Genomic DNA, 20973 nt, shown 5'->3' with positions numbered 1-20973 from the left:
TTAAAATAACGCCAGCGATGTTCCAAACCTTAATTAATTGTTCACGAACTCACAAATACATAAAAAATAGTGCTGTCCCCTTCCCTATTTTGCCCCATCTACCATACTCTCCAGACCTTGCTTCAACAGACTACCACCTTTTCTGTTCCTTGCAGAATTTTTTGAATGGAAAAAGATTCATATTATTTTTTGACATCTCATCAAAGATGAAGAAGAATATGGAAGTCTGGGCATTTACGGGGCTTACGACCGTCATAGGCTGGTTTAAGTGATCACTTTACACACTAGTGTGTAAAGTGATCACTTAAACCAGCCTATGACGGTCGTAAGCCCCGTAAATGCCCAGACTTCCATATTCTTCTTCATCTTTGATGAGATGTCAAAAAATAATATGAAAATAACTCCTGTAAATGGAGATAATCCAGATTTTGTGAACAAGTATTTGGACACACTCAAAATGTTGTGGAAAAAGATTCACTTCAGAACAGTAAATAAGGCTATTCCTTGAGTTCTTTCAGTCAAAACCGGCCAAATTTTATGAGGAGGGAATCGATAAGTTAAGAACAAGATGGGAATGAGTTTTATGGAGGATGTATTTTAGATTGGTTTAGATTCGTTTTTATGTTAGGAAAAATAAATGTGTAAAAAAACCGGTCTAGTTATTTATGACTCAACCTAGTAACATTTTTGTATTCATCTGAAAACCTTAATACAAACATTTCATTATTTGTAACATTTGCCTGGAAGAGACATGTACCATATAATTTATTAGATATAAAGGTATAGTTTTCAAATACTACAGTAACCTGCTAATATCTCTCTTTAGGAACTTCTAACCCTTATCCGCACCCAATAGTGCATAAATGCATCGTATTGATGCAGTGTTATCTTGATCGTTACCCTCATAAGGGCAAGATCACTCCTGCGCACCAGTCCAGGGTAATATTAAATAAATTTTAGACTGTAAAAATCACTTTTATATTTATTTATTATCACCCTCTCCCGGTAATAGAACCCGGGACCTCCAGCATGGTAACTAAACACGCTAACCATTACACCACGGAGGGCGGGCAGTGTAAAAAATAAAAATAAAACAATTGTCTAGCTTTTATTTTTTTTAAATAATATTTAATAATTGAAAAAGAAGCCTTTTTTTGCTATGGCTTTGAAAAAAACATTCTCTATAAGTAAAAGGAAGAGTGACATCTACACAAAAATACATTGTATTTATTGTTGTTGATATTTTTGAATTTACAATACTCGAAATTCATATAATTTCTTAAAGATAACAATGCAATATCTGCTTGAAATCCTATTTATGTGGTATCTTCGATAATTCATTAAATGCATTCAAATAGTTTTTTTGTATTGCTAACGTTAAATGTATGTTGCGGGTATTCGGAAATAGTTGCTGGCGTATTCCATAGCACTGAAATATCAATTATTAACATTTCGACCATTATCTCATAAATACAGCAGGACAGTAAAGGGAAATGAAAAAAAAACAGTTAATGATACTTTTATTCTTAAAATAATCTATATAAATGGTGTAAAACAAAATAAAACTCAGACTAAATTTGACTAAGAATACTGTAATTTGTGATATTTTATTTATTCCATAGCTCTTTATACAGAAAACTCATTTTCTCCTTTGGTTCGGACATGTACATGGAGTTCCAAAAAGATTTAGATATTGGAATAACCCGATACCCCATGAGTTCCAGATGATGTATTTTGGACTTGTTCCTACCATTTTGCACCCATTCAAACATCAAGTTCTTGTCATTACTGCCAGAATAATGGTATTTGGTAAAACTTCGAGAATCCATAAGTAATATGGCAATGCTGGAATCAATATACGCATTATTGCTTTATGTACAGTACAGACGTCGTATAAAGGAGTAAATAATACATAGATATAAAACTAAATTAATATAGACAACTAACAACAACAATAAACAACCATTAAACAAAAATAAGTAGGGTATGACATTAAGAGAAAAATGTGAGAAAGGAAAACAAAATGCTTAATAAAACACAATAATTAAAATAATATGGGCAAAGTAGATTAAAAGTGGTAATGTAAGTAGTAATTATACAATCAAAAACAATGAAAATTTAATGAAAAAACACAAACAAAGTTTACTATTTTATAAATTTTGCAAAGGACAAAATCATTGTTGTATTAAAAATAAATACAACGGTGCCCTAAGCAATTCTACATGTAATTTGGTCGAGGTATAGCTAGTGTTTGTGAATACATACTTGTTTTTGGAAACATCTTTAAGAGTTTTAGATGTTGGATAAATAATAGAGTTCTTGTCGGTTTGAATTAAGAAATCAATTTTATATCCATATGGAGAGAAGTAATTTAATTTAATAGCTTCTTTCACTCCAACAATTTTGCATAAAATATTATACACATCTTTTTGAAACATACACATTCTCATTGAACCTGAAATTAACAGAGTGGTTTGAATGTAGTGCCATTAAAAAACCCTAAAGAAACATTTTTTCAAATACATGTAATTATAAGTTGAAAATAATTGAAAACAGAATAAAAACATACTTAAGGCAATCTGCTGTTGAACATATTTTTCATGAAACCAAGGAATATCCATCTCTGGCAACTCTAAACACACGTTACGATTCAAATGCATAAGCTCTTTTCTAACTCTGGAAGGATAAGACACCTGAAATTTGAATAAAATAGTTTAAAATATAATTCATATCCACTAAGACCTCACTTTGCGTCGTAGATACGTTCCAAAAGATTCACCGAAATTTAAACAAAATTTAAAAGTACAAAACGGGAAATTACCTTTTAGAAAATTTAAAAACGATTCTCTGAATAATAAGTTAAAGAAACAAAGCAATTCGAAAAACAACGACGCACAGCGAAAATGAGTCTTAATTCAGTAACAACGCAAAGCGAGGTCTGAGTGTACAGTTGAACCTCTCATAACAAGGATAATTCATTCCAGAATCTTACTCGTTAAGCGATACATTTTTTGTTTCAACTGGCGGGGAAGTTCTGGCTCACGAGTGAATGTCATGAATAGGGGACTTACCCTTTCTCTGTTATTCGCTAATGTGAAAAGAGAAACAATATCACTTTTTTTTGCTCGCTATGCGAATTACTTTATGTATTAATTTTAAATCAAACACAGATTTTTTGAGTCTACTAACTTAGTAGACTCAAAAAATCTGTGTTTGATTTAAAATTAATACATAAATTAAAATGGAGTTCTACAAATTAAACGACAAATCAATAAATGCGAATTACTCATTATGAGAGGTTGCACTGTATTATAGAAGTTTGTGATGTGGATAATTTATACATCAGGGCAATATATCGTAGTCATACAGGAAAAAGTGACCAAGTGCATTGTTTTACGAAAACGTCAACATTGACTATTTGATATCTTACTAGCTTAATATTGCCCTGAAAAAATCCCAAAGGATTTTAATCTTGGAAGTAAATTATATTGACTAGTTAAAAATTACTAACTGCATTGGTGTTTATTTTCTTGCCAAGCAATAGTTACGTAAATGGCCCTCCTGAACATTTTACGTTTTGGTAGTTGGTCACTTTCTCCTATATGACTACGATATAACCTCTTATTTTGAGCCACATCCACACCCAATGGTGCATAGGGCACTGTAATCATTGATTACATGAAGGCAAGCAAGGTGATCAGTATGCACTCTTGGCTATACGAGTGTAATAAAACATTTTATGGGATACAGGAGTCATAAGTGAAGAGGCTCTGGGTAAAGGACATAACTGCTAAATGGGAAAGGAAATGAAAAAGGAATAGGAGGTAGGAAAAAGAGAATAGCAACAATGAATAGGCCACTCAGGGTTGCATACCTGTATTAGGAGAATGAGCTTGCATAAATTTCACACTGCTAATGTGTACTAGTCCCTTCATAAAAATATTACTTCAAAGGATCTTTATTATTTTTGTAATAAAAATTATATATTATATGTTCAATATTTCCCTGATCTTGGCATTTCTCAATATATCTCAAAGACTCTTGCCTGTTATGCTTCTCTTCGAGAGTCTTCGAGATAGATTGAGAAATGCCAAGATCAGGGAAATATGCGAGATCGAAGATGTCGTTAGGTGGGGAAGGCAACGAAGAAGACAATGGTATGCGCATGTGAGGAGAATGGAACCATCTAGACTCCCTTACATCGCACTGTACGGCCAACCCCATGGTAGACGACTCCCGGGCAGACCACCAAAGAGATGGGCCGATAGCTGGGAATCGACGTTGCAGGAGGCTAATCCCTCTTAAAAACAGGCCGCAAGGCCTAAAATAAGAAGAAGAAGAAGAAGATGTTCAATATTTATGGCAGATAAAATTTATTAACCAGATAACTGCCTTAAGCCCGTTTACGCGCTCTCCAATGCCGTGCCCGCCAGGCCAGCTATACAAAATTAGCGTGTAAACGCGCTCATCTTTGTGCTTGTTTCTAACCCGTGTCAAGCACTTATGTAAAATATGGGACATGTATGTACATATTTAACACCATAAAATGTAAATATTTGGTTATGTTATACTCTTCCTAAAATGTTACGGCCTACAGAGAACGGCCTTGCTATAAACATACCTCCTGGCACTAAAAAGGTTAATAAAAAAGATGTATACACTAAGAACAATGGTGTCTTTTATATTATGATTTATATTTTGGCTAAATATGGTCTAACACTTCTGATAGCAGAGCATTCACTACCAAATACAGTAGTTACGGGCTGGTAAACCTTTGAGGACAGATGTAGTCATATAGACTAATTCATATTGTACACATCATGGATAGGCACATTGTAGAAATATCATATGCTTATCTATGACATGTCCTATGTTTTTTTACATACTCTGGAAGCATATTTTGATTTATATATAAGCAGAGTTTGTACTCAATAAACCTTGGCAGTGCATTTCCAGAAATAGTGGAGAAATGTTACTGAATTTGAATACCTTCTAAAAACTAATTTCACTCCAGTATGCATCCCACATTGTCCGCCTCCGTAGTGTAATGGTCAGCACGTTCGGCTACCGTTCTGGAGGTCCCGGGTTTGATTCCCAAGGGGGGTAAAATAAATATAAGTGATTTGTTCACTGTAATATTTATTCAATATTACCATGGACTGGTACCTGAAGCGGAGGGCTGATCACCTTTCCTTCATGTGTAAACGATCAAGATAACACTGCGTTTATATGACACAGTGCCCTATGCACCATTGGGGTGCGGATAAGGGTTTTATAAATATAATTTTATATGCATCCCACATAATTAAATGTAAAATTTTCTCTATTACGATAGTATAAATGTGGATCCAGTAAAGGATGTTGAAAATATCCTGGACTGACATGATTGGTAACATTGAAGTACTGCGTAGAGCAAATGCACAGAGAGAATTATTCACAACAATTAAGCTCCGTAAAACTTCATATTTTGGTCACATAATGAGGTGAAAAGTATGTTATCCTACAACTGGTCATAAAAGAGAAGATTGAGGGTCGCAGAGGGGTTGGAAGAAGGCAGCTTTCCTGGCTTCGGAACATTCGAGAGTGGACCGGGATGATAGGTGTGGAGGAGCTGTTTCTAGGACAGACAAGGTTTCTCCCAAGTGATTGTCAACGTCGGAGGTACCCGACAGAACACATGAAGAAAAGAGAAGATTCATTCCACAATAATTGCAGATATATTATATATATATATATCCACTTATTATAAAATTATTAATACCACTTATATTATAAAATTTATATTATAATAATCTTCACTCACTTACCTTGGAATAACAATGAGAAATTTCTTCGTCTAACCGTTCCATGAATTCAATAGAAAATATGTATTTTACTAAATGTTCCGGAAGAGAGCTGAAGTAACTTAATGCTATACAGGCTTGTAATAGTGTCAAACCAGTAACTACTTCTCTGTCCCTACAAAATCAAAGACGGAATATATCATTTATAGAGAAAGAGAAAACACACCCAAAAGGAAATAATACATTCAGTGTTATGTTAAATATTGATGGCCCCTACGTAAAGTACTCTATCTGCAAATCTGTTACTTCACAGGAGAAAGCTTAGAAGATTATTTCTACGTATTTTTTTTTTTATTAATTAACGATTTTATCTGAAATTATAAACTAGTATTATACATCAAAAACACGATAAAATAATGTTTTAAATCGTTTTAAAACTATTTGCCTTATCAAAATTAAGTAGTTAGCGTTTTAGGAGTTCAGTTCATTTCGAAAATTTGATGCAGATAGCGTCTTAAACGCCTGAAAACTAGGCGTAATTTGTTTTATATATTTTTTTGTTTGTTTATATTTGTAGATAATGGTCAGTTGATAACATACACCAAATATCTAAAAATTGACAAAAATGTAGTTAGAGTACTTTACGTAGGGCATGTCGATATACAGGAATTCAAAATTTACCTCGCTATAATATTTGTTGTTACGTCCAAATATCTATCATTTTTTGGAGTAAACCCTGAGGCATAACAAATGTGAAGGACTTTTTGTGCGGTATCACCCAACAAGTTTTCATTTTGTTCCACAATGTAATCAACCATTCGATCAATCATAGGCGGCACAATAATATGACAACACATAAAATTAAAAGCTGCATCCCTCAAGGATCTCGAAGAAAAATTATCTTTCATTTGAGCATATTTTGACAATATCGCGTGGAAGTAATTTGTATCATAGCTAGTTTTTCTATTTAAATATGTTTTGCAAATTATGTTTAAATCTGTTATTGACAAATTATTATTTTCGATGTGTTTGCTCGCACATTTATTCAAAATATTATCAACGCGCAGTTTCAATTGAGTCGCTTTAGGTGGTACATATTGTTTTTTATCTATTGTGTAAGATATCATTAGTCCCTTTGATAATATAAGACATGATAAATGGTCAAATTGATCAGACATATCTTCTAATTTGCTAATAATTTTATCCAAATACATAAAGTTGGGCAAATGGGATTTGCAGAATCCGTAACTTATAAAAAATGCAGCGATGCGTGCAAATTTGCCTGGAATATTTATTGACAAACTGTTTTCCACATTAGTTAATTTCTTCATCATTTCATTTTCAAAATATTTGCATCGGTAAACGTCGATAGTGTTACTATTAAAATACATATATTTTTGACTTAGCCTTAATAATCTATAATCGTCTATATCGTAACTGTGAATAAAATCTATTGTCCTATGCCAAAATTTATCGCAAACTACAGCACTAGATGTTTTTATATATCTCAAAATTTTGTAAATTGGAGAATGTATTAATGGAAACAGATTATTCATCAACTTTTCAGATAGAACTTCAATTTTTTGTCTGTCAATGGGTGTCATAGCGGCTATTTGACAAAATAACAAATCAGGGGTGGTGAGAAAAACAACAACTCTGTCATCATCTTTGGATTGTTCTAGTAAAGTTACTGCTCTGTCTTTAATGGACATTATGAATCCAGCGGGTGACAGGAAACTTTGAAAAACCTGAAATTAAACCATATATTATTCAATATTTAGTAATATTGTAGGTCTCTTAGCAAAAATTGCAAACCATATTGTAACTAAATTTTTTGTAATTCTTGATTATCAATTGAGATACGAGGTATAATGAGCCGTACAACAACTTCCATCCCTCAAAATGACATTGTGTCATCAGGCCTGCACAAAACCACTTTGAGGAGAATATCAAAATGATTTTAAAAATAAAAGGACGATTAAACAATGAAAAACATTCTTATTTCTTTGGGACAAAGAAGAATATGGTTTTTCTTTTTTTTTTATTATTCTAATTTGAAATTTGTTACATTTATTGCTCATAGGATATTTAATGACAAAATGAGTATGTTTTTTTTTATGTATTAATTTTAAATCAAACACAGATTTTTTGAGTCTACTAAGTTGTATTTTATAAATAAATAAATATTTTATATATAAATAAAAATGTACTTGATTTCTTTATTTCTATTTTTAAATCACTTTTTATTCATGTTTATACAAACAAACAATAGAACTAGATCCCGTTTCGTGCAATATATTAAGTAGTTATTTTTTTATATTGCAGAATAAGTGTCGCACACTCGTCCGAATTTCGTATAATCATATTTCAATAGAACAATTTTAAGTACCTTATGCAAACCGATAATTTCAAATGCATCCATGTCCTTAATGCAACTGTTTAGAAGCTTGCACAGAATATCTATAATATCAGAATTATACTTCGACCAATGTGGAAGATTAAGAAAATTCAGTACCTACAAAAGAAAAAGAATAAATAATTTTACGAGATCATAGTAAAAAAACATCACAATATATTATTTTCAAAATTATTTATTTTTCAATTAATTAATGGAGTTAGCAAAAAAGGATGTAAGTAGACTGAATACAGTCAACATGCAATCTTCAGACCAATGTGTGGCAAAACAATGCATGATAGATGTTTGAATGGTGAAATAAGGAAAGGCTGAGATAAGCATTATCGATAAAATTAAGAAAGCTGTGTTTGGGCATGTGAATCGAATGAATGAATAAAGAATACTAAACAAATTTATGAGGCGAATGTGGTTGGTAATGGAAGCAGAGGAAGACCGAGAAAAAATCGGCATAATCAAATATTTCAAATATTTGAAAGTGGACACATCAGGAGTCAAAATAATCGTCGGGTATGTATGAGGGGACGCATGAATGTGGAAGAAGCAAAAAATGTTTGCAAAGACAGAGTGGTGTGACTATTCTCTCTGCTTACCCCTGTGGTATGATGGTTATTTTTTTTAAAGTGATATTGATATTAGTATGAAATTAAATAAATATTAGAGTAAAAAAATTATATACTTATTTTGACTCTCTGGAAATCGAACCTGTGACCTATAGCACGGTAGACAAACACACTAACCAATACACTACTGAGGCGAACAAAATGAATTATACCGTATTAAAAAAATTGAGCCAAAAAATCATTATTTATTTAATTTTAAATATTCAATTAATGAAATTTTCAGTTAAATTTAGTTTAGTTTAGTTCAGTTAAATTTTCACTTAAGTTTATTTTAAATGAGGCCAAAAGTGAAAAAAAAGAAAAATTCAAAGTAAGAATGACTTACGTCATTTTTCAAATAAAGCGAATAATATAAACAAATAGGATAATTATCATAATTACCTTTATGAGACATTTGTAATCGTTACTAGTTATAATTTCTGAGTTTATGAGTTCTCTAATTTTCAGTTTGTAAGATTCGAGTGTAGAATTGGAGATCAGGGTGTGAACATTATTTAAAATAATAGTAATTAATTTGAAGTCTTCAGCAGAATCACAGGTTTCTGAAAAAATAAACAAGATTGCTGTGCCTTGAAGAAGGGACCCGTAAAACTGGTCTTTACAAAGACAAAAGGACAATGCATAGTGTATTTTTAATAACGTATATTCTATTAGATACATAAACAGTAAAATATTTTTTTTATTTTTTGACATCTCATCAAAGATGAAGAAGAATATGGAAGTCTGGGCATTTACGGGGCTGACGACCGTCATAGGCTGGTTTAAGTGATCACTTTACACACGTGTAACACCAATTCTACCCATTATTGACAACCACACTACTCAAATTATTGGAAGTTCTGTATATATGAACCAATTTAGAAACCTTGTTCTTGAATCACTAGAACTTAACATTCCCCAATTCTACCCGTGACCAAAACCACACTACTCAAATTCTTTGAAGTTTTAAATACATTGATCAAATTCGAAACATAGTGTTTGAATTCACAAAAATTTCACTAGAGACATCTATTGGTGAGATGTAAAGAAGCTTTTTACTAAGCAGAAACTCTTATATTAGTATGTGAGGTCCGAATCCTGGATTATAATCACACACGTGAGAAACGCCAGAAAATAAAATTTTCATTTTTATTATTTAAGCTTATAATTTGACCAGACAATTTATTTACAACATTTTGAGTGACACACTCAAAATGTTGCAAATCTCTTATGTTTACTGTATTTTATCGAAATCATAATGTTGCGACAAAACGCGACCAATCCTGTGTTAAACCAAAAAATAGTATGAAATCATACTATTTTTTAACATCTCATCAAAGATAAAGAAGAATATGGAAGGCTGGGCATTTACGGGGCTGACGACCGTCATTGGCTGGTATAAAAAATAATATGAAAAATAACTCCTTTAATTGGAGATCATCCAGATTTGTGAACAAGTATTACGAGGTCCGAATCCTGGATTATAATCACACACATGAGAAACGCCAGAAAATACCATTTTCATTTTTATTTGTTAAGCTTATAATTTGACCAGATAATTTATTTACAACATTTTGAGTGTGTCCAAATACTAAGTATTTGGACACACTCAAAATGTTGTAAAATATTTTTTCTCTCTTCCTATCATAGGTCCACATTTTAATAACGGTCCATTAACTAGAAACTGTAAATCCGGATGTGTTGTGGAAAAACTGTATTTTTAAAATTATCTTGTGATGTCAAAGACATGCAGATATCATTTCCGTGAAAATAAAACTGTTTGAAAAAACAAGGTTTACATTTTATTCTAAACTGCCAAATTTCAGTTAAAAATTTGCTCATATAAACCACGTATTATTAATACAAAACATATAACAACTCCCGCATTTTACAAACAAAAAAAAACAAATTTCTTTATTATAAGGCAATGTATCGAACTAACTGGGACGATACTATATGTATATTTTAAATCTTTTAAAAATTCAATTCAATTCAAACCCTTATCCGCACCCCAATGGTGCATAGGGCACTTCATTATACAAACACAGTGTTATCTTGATCGTTAACACACGAAGGAAAGGTGATCAACCCTCCGCTTCAGGTACCAGTCCAGGGTAATATTTAATAAATATTACAGTGAAAAAAATCACTTATATTTATTTGACCCCCCCTGGGAATCGAACCAGGGACCTCCAGAACGGTAGCCGAGCGTGCTGACCATTACACTACGGAGGCGGACTTTTAAAAATTACACGAAGTTAACAGATGCAGAAAGGCTTTAATTCTATCTTGTTGGGTGCATGTTTTAAGAAATTGCGTTAAAAATAAGTTTTCTTTTATTTCAAACACAAATTTTGTAAATAAAAAAAATTGATTCTCGTTCCACTGGGAACTATTATAGAATCCAGATTGCAATTACTATCACCAAATACTCCAGTTCTCATCCCGAAACTTTTATTTCAATAATTTGGAGCACTGTTCTGGTTTATTCTGGCTGGGTACCTACTAAGAGGTTTTGAGTACTCACCTAATGAATGCAGTACGCTTGGAACAACGTGCTTTACTAAGTTCACAAAACGCAAAGAATCTCTGGGTTTAAATGTTGAAGTATATCTAGCCAGAGCAGAGAGGGGCAAGTTCTGACAGTCACTTAAAACCCTTTCGTGGAAATTTTCAACCATAGAATTCATGACATCATTGTTATAATCTATTCCCATTTTCGACAAATAAAACATTATGCATGACAACTCATCGGAATTGAATAATTTTACGTTATTTTCAATGAGTGCTAAGAGATTCTTGAAATCATAGCTATTTATTAATTCTAAAGTATACTTGCTAAGCGTTATCCCTGGAGCGAATTGCATTAGATTCTCTTCAACACTTTGTATATAAAACTGACCGAAAGAACGTTGAAAATCCCACAAAACTAAAACACTCTGGCATAAGTGGAAAGGTTTTAAATTTTGCTGTTCTTCTTTTATTATATCAAAAACATTTTGTAGTGAATGACATGAAGCTAATCTCTTCATTATATCATCTGTTTTATTTTCAAAAAGTGATCTAATTTTACATTTCTCCTGTACATTAAAATCTACATTACTTTCACTAAAAATTGTGATATTATCATCATCAACAACATTATGAAATTCATCACAATTCAATGAAAAATTAGTGAAGAAACCCTTGTACATAGGATATTTTTTTAAATTCTGAGCATTTTGAACACGGCCGATATTATTATTAGAAATAGTTTGCAAAACAAATGTGTTCTTTATATCGTAATATAAACATTTTTTACTCAATCTCCCAAATCTAAGAGAGGTTTCTGCTGCTCGCTTGGTTGTGTTAAAAACATGAGACATTTCTGGGATTATTTAAGACATTATTTGACGAAACATAAATTTATAAATTCAAACTAATACGAATGTTCTTTATGATACGAGCGTTTTCAAGCAAACATAACCTAAAATTCCAGAAAATATTCAAAAGGGAGCGCGCAAGCTACGCATTTGACAGCTGACACTTCATGCATAGGCATAGATTTCGTAGGATGCATGCCAAAGATAACCAAAGACTATTATATACTATGGCATGTATGCATTCCTAGCGTTACTTTCTAGGTAGGTACCTACATAGGAAAATAATTTAATTCCATTTTGAGTACGTAAGCAGTGGTTGGATTCTGCCGGTTCGCACCGGTTCCCTAGAACCGGTGCCTACAATTTTTAGAGTTCACCGAACCGATGCTTTCTTAACCCTTTGTTGTCACACAATATTCCAATTGAGATCATGTATCGGAGCCCATTTGATGACGATTGATTTGATAGGTCTCCCATTAGATACCTGGGATCCAGTTCTATCAGTACAAACTTGGTAAAGGAAATGTAACCACAAAGCTGATGACACTAAAATAAAAAAAATAAAAATCAAAGCATGTAGACGACAACTAAAAAGCAATAAGGAAGCATGTATTTCAATAAAATTTTATTACAGAGCTTGTATTTATGTATTATGATTTATACTCTACAACATTGTAACAATACTTTTAATTGACTTCCCTACTATTATTATTGGAGCATTCTCAGTTATTATGTAAATGTTCTGTTTATGTGTAGAATAAAAAACAAATAACTGTAAAAACTATTTTTTGTAGGGAAAATTTTGAAAATCTTGAAAATTTTGAATCCCATCACTGCAGGTAAGCTATTCAAACATTAGTGAAAAAACGCGCGTCATAGTTTATTTTAATATTTTTTTAAGTATTCACTGTGTTGTTCAATATTAAAAAAAAAACATTATGAGGCCCTCTGCAACCAACATATTTTTTTTCATTTCATCAATCACTTTACAAATTGAATTTACATTGACCCCTAAATACATCGTTTCATAAATGGTAACATATTCTTCTTCTTCTTTTTAATGACTTTTCACCCACTCTGAACGTTCTAGCCAGTGTCGAGTTATTATGGTAGCATATTCCCTTACTTGGTAATGGTCTTTACATCGAATCACAAAACCTTCTAAAACTTTTGTAATCGCTGCAAGATTATAATTTTACTGCGAATGTGCCTATAATAAAATAAACTTTTTTAAAAGGTAGGCCACGACTGCTCACGCGACAGTTATGAAAAGGGTTCCATTATTGCACATTATTGTTTATTGTAATTTAAAAATGGTAAAAGTGGCGATAGTCGATATGGTGAGATTTTAGCGGGTTTTGCATGACCCCCCCCCCCCCCCCAGGATTTGTCAATTTGACACAATTTGACATTTGACATCAACGGCTGGCCCAGTATATAATTTATAGTATATAATCTGTGGGCTGGCCGTGTTTCGTTGCGTATTATATATAATTAAATTTATTGTTTGTTACGAATTGCTTTTTTGCTTGTTCAACATTGCATCTCATCACTTAAAATTTACCTTTGACCAAATTGTATTCGGCCCCATTGGTTTTGAACGGCAGTGGTGCCGCATAATTATTCCGTGTATCCTTAATTTCGGTAAGTCATCACGGAATACATATTTCGGATGTGTATTCCTTTTTTATATAATATGCTTTTATAAAAGCCTAGTTTAAATTATGTAGAAGACACGTTTATTCAAAATAATGTATTCCTTTTTATTCTATGTCTAAAACTAGGTGAGTGTGCTCATTTAAATACTCGTAAATATTAACCTAGGCGTATGATCCGATCAAGACCGGTTAAGGGAGTATCTACTGTAGTATATTTTTTTTACGATTTTCGTATGCATTGACAAAGTTTGTCTTATGTTTTGAGCACAGCATATTTTGTGTTATAGTTAACTTTTCAAAATTACATTTTATTAATTTGGGTCCAACCTCACTCGTTTATAGCAACAATATTATTTTGTTTTTTTTTTATTGACCCAATAACACCATTTCGTCTGGTAGGATATGTATATTTGTATAATCACTTCACTGCTTTTTAACTGAAAATGGAATAATGTATGACTTTATTGCTTTGCAGAAAATGGCGACTAAAACACCTGTCATGATTTTGCAAGAGCTAACGGTAAAACATAACAAAGTAATTCCACACTACACAACGTTAGAACCAGATGCCGCTGGTCTCTTTGAGTGCAAAGCAATTGCGTGGGGAATAAACGTTTTTGGAAAAGGTCGATGTAAGAAGGATGCTAAACAGGATGCAGCTAAGAAAATATTACTGAAACTGTCTGAAATGGGGCATTATTTCCCCAAAGAATGTGATAATCTATCTCCTCCAACCCATGCAGCAGTTCCCGTAGCCGATGTTATAGTTAACAATGTTGGAGTTTTAAAGGTTAAAGTCCCATCAAACAAACATAATTAATCATTAAGTACAGTGAAACCTCTCAATGAGTATATCGAATAAAAAGCAAAAAAATGGGAAAAATTTGCTCCCTTAACAAGTGACATTTCGCATAACGAGTTATAGAGAAAGGGCAATCCCTTTTTACGACATTCACTTATGAGCCGGGACTTCCACACCAGTGAAAACAAAAAATGTTTTGCTTAACGAGTAAGATTCTGAAACAAATTATGCTCGTAATGAGAGGTTCTGCTGTTATCTCATTTCTTCTTTGACTCGAGTTAATTGATTTATACTGAAATTTAATGGTCAGCATGCTTTTTGGCAATGGGTTACTGTAATGGATGGGCGGCCAACCTTTTCAGCAGCCGGGCCAAATTTTAGAAATATGATTTCGTACCGGGCCGTTAAATAAAATTTATTTTATTATTCAAAGCAAATATGAAATACATTGTTGTTTAAGAAGAAATAACAGAAATGAGAATGAAACATATTTTCAATATTATTAATATTTAAAGCATTTACTTAGTGGTTAGTCATTTTTACTTATTTATTTTTTTACAAAAATGTTAATAAAATTAGTATATAACCACTCACCGAGATTTTTACGTCTACCGGTTTCGAGACGTACCCGTCTCTTCGTCAGGACAATCACTAACACAGCATGCAAACAATACTACCCTTCACCACCATAGCACCATTTACACACTCAAAACTACACAAAATGTCTAACACATGTGATTTTTTGGTCGACCCGAAGACCAACATGCACTATAGTTTTCAATATAGACATGCGTTACGAGCCGAGGTTAAACGTATATTAGTAGCCGAGGTTAAACGTATAATATACGTTTAACCTCGGCTCGTAACGCATGTCTATATTGAAAACTATAGTGCATGTTGGTCTTCGGGTCGACCAAAAATCGCATGTGTTAGACAATTTGTGTAGTTTTGAGTGTGTAAATGGTGCTATGGTGGTGAAGGGTAGTATTGTTTGCATGCTGTGTTAGTGATTGTCCTGACGAAGAGACGGGTACGTCTCGAAACCGGTAGACGTAAAAATCTCGGTGAGTGGTTATATACTAATTTTATTAACATTTTTGTAAAAAAATAAATAAGTAGAAACATATTTATTAGATTAGACTTAGGCAATAAGAAAAATAATAAACAAAATAAAATAAATTTTCGTGAGACGTCTGATTTTGTTTGTCAGAACTAAGTGCATCAATTTTGATAACGATAGATCTTTTTGCATCACGCAAACAATTTTCCAAATGCTCATCAGTAATTCTTAAATATAATAAGTCGGTTATAGCAGCTTGTATCCTTATCAATATGTATTTAAAAGTTGATCACAAAATGTTGTGATTGTTTTAACGCAAATATACCATAGAATAAATTGTCACAAAAGTGAGATATTTCCATATATAAGATATGATAAGAACTACGTACGATGGAATGTTCTTTTGGTGGTTTTACGTACACTTATAGAAAAATGTATGATTTGCTCTGCGGGCCACAAGAAGACACCCGGCGGGCCGCAAGCGGCCCGAGGGCCGCGGGCTGGCTACCCTTGCTGTAATGTTTTATGTTTTTATTTTAAGTGATATTGTGCAAAAATAACTATAAAATTACCTTATATTTTTATTTTATTTTGTAGTTAAACCTTCACCGAAATCCTTTTTGCATAACTATCTTCACTTAATGTTCTCTTACAATGATTAAAGAAAACACTTGTTTTTTACCACTTGAGTTTTATTATAGACTACATGTTTCAGAAGTTAAACTTCCATCATTCAGGTCTGTATAATAACTACATTATTATACAGTTATTATACAGACCTGAATGATGGAAATTTAACTTCTGAAACATGTAGTCTATAATAAAACTCAAGTGGTAAAAAACAAGTGTTTTCTTTAATCATTGTAACATGTCTTACCACAAAGTTAATGCCGAAACAATAAATAAAATAATGTTCTCTTCATTCCTATAATTGTATAAAATATTTTTCAGGATTTGTGCCACGATTTTCAGCTGGGTGAACCGGAATTCACTGTTTTGGATGCAACTGGTTTACCCCACGCCAGGCAGTTCTCTATACAATGTACAGTGGGCTCTTTAAGTAGGACTGCTACATCTAGCACAAAAAAACAGGCCAAGCAAATGGCGGCTGCATTGCTCGTCAAATTTTTCAGTGAAAACATGTCAGAACGGTTAGCTGAATGCGCAGTTAGTATTGTGTTATTTTTTTGGTTTATTATTATTAACAAAAAAACACTATTTTATATATAATGAATATTCTTTTTTATGTACTCATTTAACCTTTACTGACCAAATTGCCACCTCAATAAAAAAAGACTATTTGTGTTGAGATACCAATTTTTTTTTTACCATTTTGATACCATTTTTTTTTAATCCACGCATGCTGTGAATTAGTTTTGTTTGCATAGAAGTAATTCATTGCCTGAGAGCAATTTTCATCATTTCTTTGGACACTACTATTTTATATTTGGATCGATAGGAAAATCACCACACCAGAATTTTTCCCTCCCAATAAATCGGAATCTACTGTATGTATATATATCAAAAAAACTAACTAACCATCATGCCGCTTCCTTACAGGAGTAGGCAGAGAGAATAGAACGCCACACCTCTCTGTCTTTGCAAACATTCTTCTCCTCTTCCACGTTCATGCATCTTCTCATACATACCCGCCGATTATTACGACTCCTAACCTGACCACTTTCAAATATATGGCATACCTGATCGTGCCAAGTTTTTCTCGGACTTCCTCTGCTCCTTTTTCCAATTACATTCGCCTCATAAATTTTGTGAATGTTCTTTCCTCACTCATTCGTTCTACATGTCCAAACCATCTCAACACACCTTTCTTAATTTTATCTGTGTGTATATCATTTAATTTAATTTCCAGGGGTTCTCCACCTTATCCGACTCCAATAATGAAGCCATTGAAAAATATATAGATGCTAGTGATGTTCCATGGAGGCCTAATCTTGGTCAAAAAATTTCCAACTACCATTTTGGTATAAAAGAAATAACAGGTCTGTACATATATTCTGACTTAAAAGTATTTTATAATTTATATTTGAAGCACTAACATTGTGATTTCCCATTTTATAATTAAAATGTAACTTTGTTTTAAAATCACTATAAATATTTTATTGAATGAGTGATTATTTTCTATTAAGTGATTGGCAAATATTTTGAATATTGTTTAGTAGATAGTGTTTTAGTAATAATCAGTCTTGATAAAGAAGCGGTTAGCTTCGAAACCGGTAGACATTATAATAAAGTGATTTTAAAACAAAGTTACATTTGAATTATAAAAGTATTTTTTTTATCGTAAACAAATTAACAGTTAAAAATTTATAATAATGTATCCTCACTGAATTTTCTCATGCTGACGGCACATTTTTAAGCTATTATTGATAAATAAATAAAACCAAACATGACAATCTATGGTCCTTGATTATCACCTATGTATATGAGGCGTGAAAATTTTTGCATTTGTGTAAAAATATTAATTAAATTTAAACTTTTTTCACTTTATCCTTTAGTCGCCTATTGGTCCTTTAAGGGACTGCGAATTTGGGTTGTTCAATCCCCACCGGTCCCATACAGGACCGGTGATTGTGATGCATTTTGCTATTGGATTACACTGATTTATGACAAGTGTTCAAAATATGAATATATATTAGCTAACGTAAATAATGTCTTTGAGATACCAATCCATCATTTTATTTTTGGTTCCGATAAATATTTTAGTAGCTACGCGTAGGTAGCAAGTCGCTCGAATATTTCACAAAAATGCTTGGGCAGGGCCCTTATTGTATATGGCGCATGAGCGTCTTAAGGTTAAAATTAGAAAAATCATCGATTACATCTTCAAATGATAATTCTCATTTCGTCAGCTTCAATGCACAGCGCCGCTAAATCTGTAAGCTTCTATTGCCCTAATGTAGATCGAATCATTTTTTAATTCATTAAGCTGGCTGTAAGATGTTTCTCTTGTGCAATTTGTCATTGCAAGACTTAAACAAAGTTTCAGTATTGTTTCAATATTAGGAAACGCACGCCGTGAGGCTTTCTAGAGAAATGAAAATTAGAAATCTTTCCACTGGTGATACATATCTAATAATCACTGCCATTTGATCAACACATGAAATATCTGGGGTGGAATTTACTGATAAGCTGAAGTATTCGGTGATAAAATTTTGATGAGAAATTAATACAATAAACCCCTACAACATTGAGATAGGTTAACTCTTTATCTGTAAGAAAAATATAGGGGTTAATGTTTTAAAGTCATTTAAAATTAAAATACAATTGTAAAATAGTAAAATCCCTTTGACGTCCCCTCCAATATGGCGGTACAAATCTCAATATTAAAGGGGGGTTTACAGTAATGAGAAAAATATTACGGTTAGCAATTTTGGGGTCTAAATAATTTTTCGACCTTAACAATAGCTTATTGTACATTAATCCAGCACTGATAATACTTTAATTTTATTTTGAATTGCCATATTATATTTTGAAGACATGAGTGGATGAAGGTGTTATGTTACAATTTTTTTTAAGATTTTAATTTTTTTTATTTTTCCTTCTTTTATTTATTATAAAAACTAATAAATTCATTGAGATTTTTGATTTTATCAATGACTCTTTAGACTCAAATCGACTAAAAACTTTGATATTGTAACATAACACCTTCATCCACTCGTGTCTTCAATCCTTTTTGTTTTTTTTTCTAGATGAGGTTAAACTTCAAGAAGCTCTCTCGTTCCTCAAAGAATGTGAAAACTCACAGGATGCGCCCAAGGATATTGAAACTCTTCTCCAAATTCTAGGCCTTGAATTTGAGTGGACATGGTTAGAATCAAGTTCCGATGAAGTCATATCTTTATTGAAAATTCCTCGTGCCAACCCTGCGGCATTCTTCGCAGTGCCCGGATCTAATAATGATCACTCCAAAAGTTTAACAGCTCTAGAAGCATTAGAATATTTCACAATTTTGCTAACATTGTAATTTGGTTCATGTGTTATTTGTCGACATGGAAACATCACGTTCATACTAGGTCAAAACTTATGCTTTTGCAGACGCATCACAATGAATTAAGTAAATTATATTCTTTATTCTAAGTCCCATTAAATCATCAAAAATTAACCATTAAAGTCTCTCTTCTCTGTGTTATTCCTCATTACTGAGAGTTATGACCCTTGTGGACGCAATGACTCTCCTCCAGTTATCCCTTCACTGCGCTACACATAGCGCTCCTACCAGCAAAGTGCCTGCTGATCTTTATTTTAACCTGCCTTAGTTTGATTGGTCCATTGTGTGGGGATCTTCTTCTCTTCCCCTCCAGGCTACCAATCACAACCAGTCGTTCCAGGCTATCCTCGTCACCACACGCAACGTGTCCAATGAACTGGAGTTAACCATTAAAGTAATCAATACTAAAAGTTTATAGAAAATATTATATGTACCTACATTCGACTCCTATTATTATAAAGATAATAGTAAATATTTTTGTTTTGCAGAAATATAATAAAGTATTTTATTTTACATTGTTTATATTATATTTTATGACTTCCTTGTCAAACATGAAAACAATTTTTTTTGTACTATCAAAATTATATATATATATATATATATATATATATATATATATATATATATATATATATATATATATATATAATTTTTGGCATCAAGTTTGATAAAAAATAGATCTCAGAAGTGATTTTTGTAAAACGCATGCTGCATAGCAAACATGTGATGCATGGTTGAATAAAGACCCGCAAAAAACTAGAGCGCTAAATAGCTTCATCCCACTTTAACCTTTAAGGTTTAAAACTTAATTAAAATAAAAGTCAATGATGAAAATTCATTTAAAAACTAATATCACATTAACGAGTGGGTTCCAGTAATAGTTGATTGTTTTTACCAATGTTAACATCAATTAAAAATTTCTTGTATATTTACTGTAGCTGCCCATAAAATACTTATTCCACTGCCTTTTACATCTTGAATACATTCTTGTTTACAGACTATTTTTATACCCTTTATGTAAAAAAAATTGTTTATAATCAGTTGTAATTTAAATTAATATATATTTCCACCATTCCACTGTTATACTTCATAATTTATGGATTATTGTATTTGTATCTAAAGATTTATGTTTTTTGTTTTATAATACAACCTACTTACTTTCTTTGTATATTTTTTTATAAATTTGTAAATAAATGTTTTTTGTGTTTTTTGTTTGTTTTTATTTTATTATAATGAACAAATTTGTGAGTAAAATATTTTTCATCTCAAATTTTTGTTTATGGA

General features: G+C 32.1%; 2 protein-coding genes across 4 annotated transcripts; one reads left to right on the top strand and one right to left on the bottom strand.

Moving 5' to 3' along the window:
* Positions 1–1504: 1504 nt before the first annotated feature.
* LOC148303588 (FAST kinase domain-containing protein 1, mitochondrial) lies at positions 1505–12412 on the bottom strand. The gene is made up of 8 exons (XM_088269697.1): positions 11326–12412; positions 9201–9361; positions 8173–8298; positions 6465–7531; positions 5808–5958; positions 2570–2693; positions 2266–2455; positions 1505–1845 (listed from the first exon to the last, which is right to left on the bottom strand). The coding sequence occupies exons 1-8, from the start codon at positions 12161–12163 to the stop codon at positions 1608–1610; spliced, it is 2895 nt and encodes a 964-aa protein (XP_088125823.1). The 5' UTR covers positions 12164–12412; the 3' UTR covers positions 1505–1607.
* An 843-nt stretch (positions 12413–13255) lies between these two features.
* On the top strand, positions 13256–20211 carry LOC148303587 (interferon-inducible double-stranded RNA-dependent protein kinase activator A homolog). 3 transcript variants are annotated; one of them, XM_088269713.1, is made up of 5 exons: positions 13256–13397; positions 14294–14608; positions 16632–16847; positions 17551–17680; positions 19391–20134. In XM_088269713.1, the coding sequence occupies exons 2-5, from the start codon at positions 14297–14299 to the stop codon at positions 19663–19665; spliced, it is 933 nt and encodes a 310-aa protein (XP_088125839.1). In that variant the 5' UTR covers positions 13256–13397; positions 14294–14296; the 3' UTR covers positions 19666–20134. The 3 variants fall into 3 exon arrangements, with proteins under 3 accessions (XP_088125839.1, XP_088125838.1, XP_088125840.1); XM_088269712.1 differs by lacking the exon at positions 13256–13397 and adding an exon at positions 13558–13804 and having other exon boundaries at positions 19391–20211; XM_088269714.1 differs by lacking the exon at positions 13256–13397 and adding an exon at positions 13558–13804 and having other exon boundaries at positions 19409–20200.
* The last annotated feature ends 762 nt before the right edge of the window (positions 20212–20973 follow it).

Source organism: Brachycentrus maculatus, unplaced genomic scaffold (genome assembly GCF_059751285.1).
Source record: "Brachycentrus maculatus isolate JH-2025_06_01 unplaced genomic scaffold, ASM5975128v1 h1tg000361l, whole genome shotgun sequence".
Taxonomy (NCBI): domain Eukaryota; kingdom Metazoa; phylum Arthropoda; class Insecta; order Trichoptera; family Brachycentridae; genus Brachycentrus; species Brachycentrus maculatus.
The sequence above is the reverse complement of the archived record's forward strand: the minus strand, read 5'-3'. Positions and strand labels throughout refer to the sequence as shown.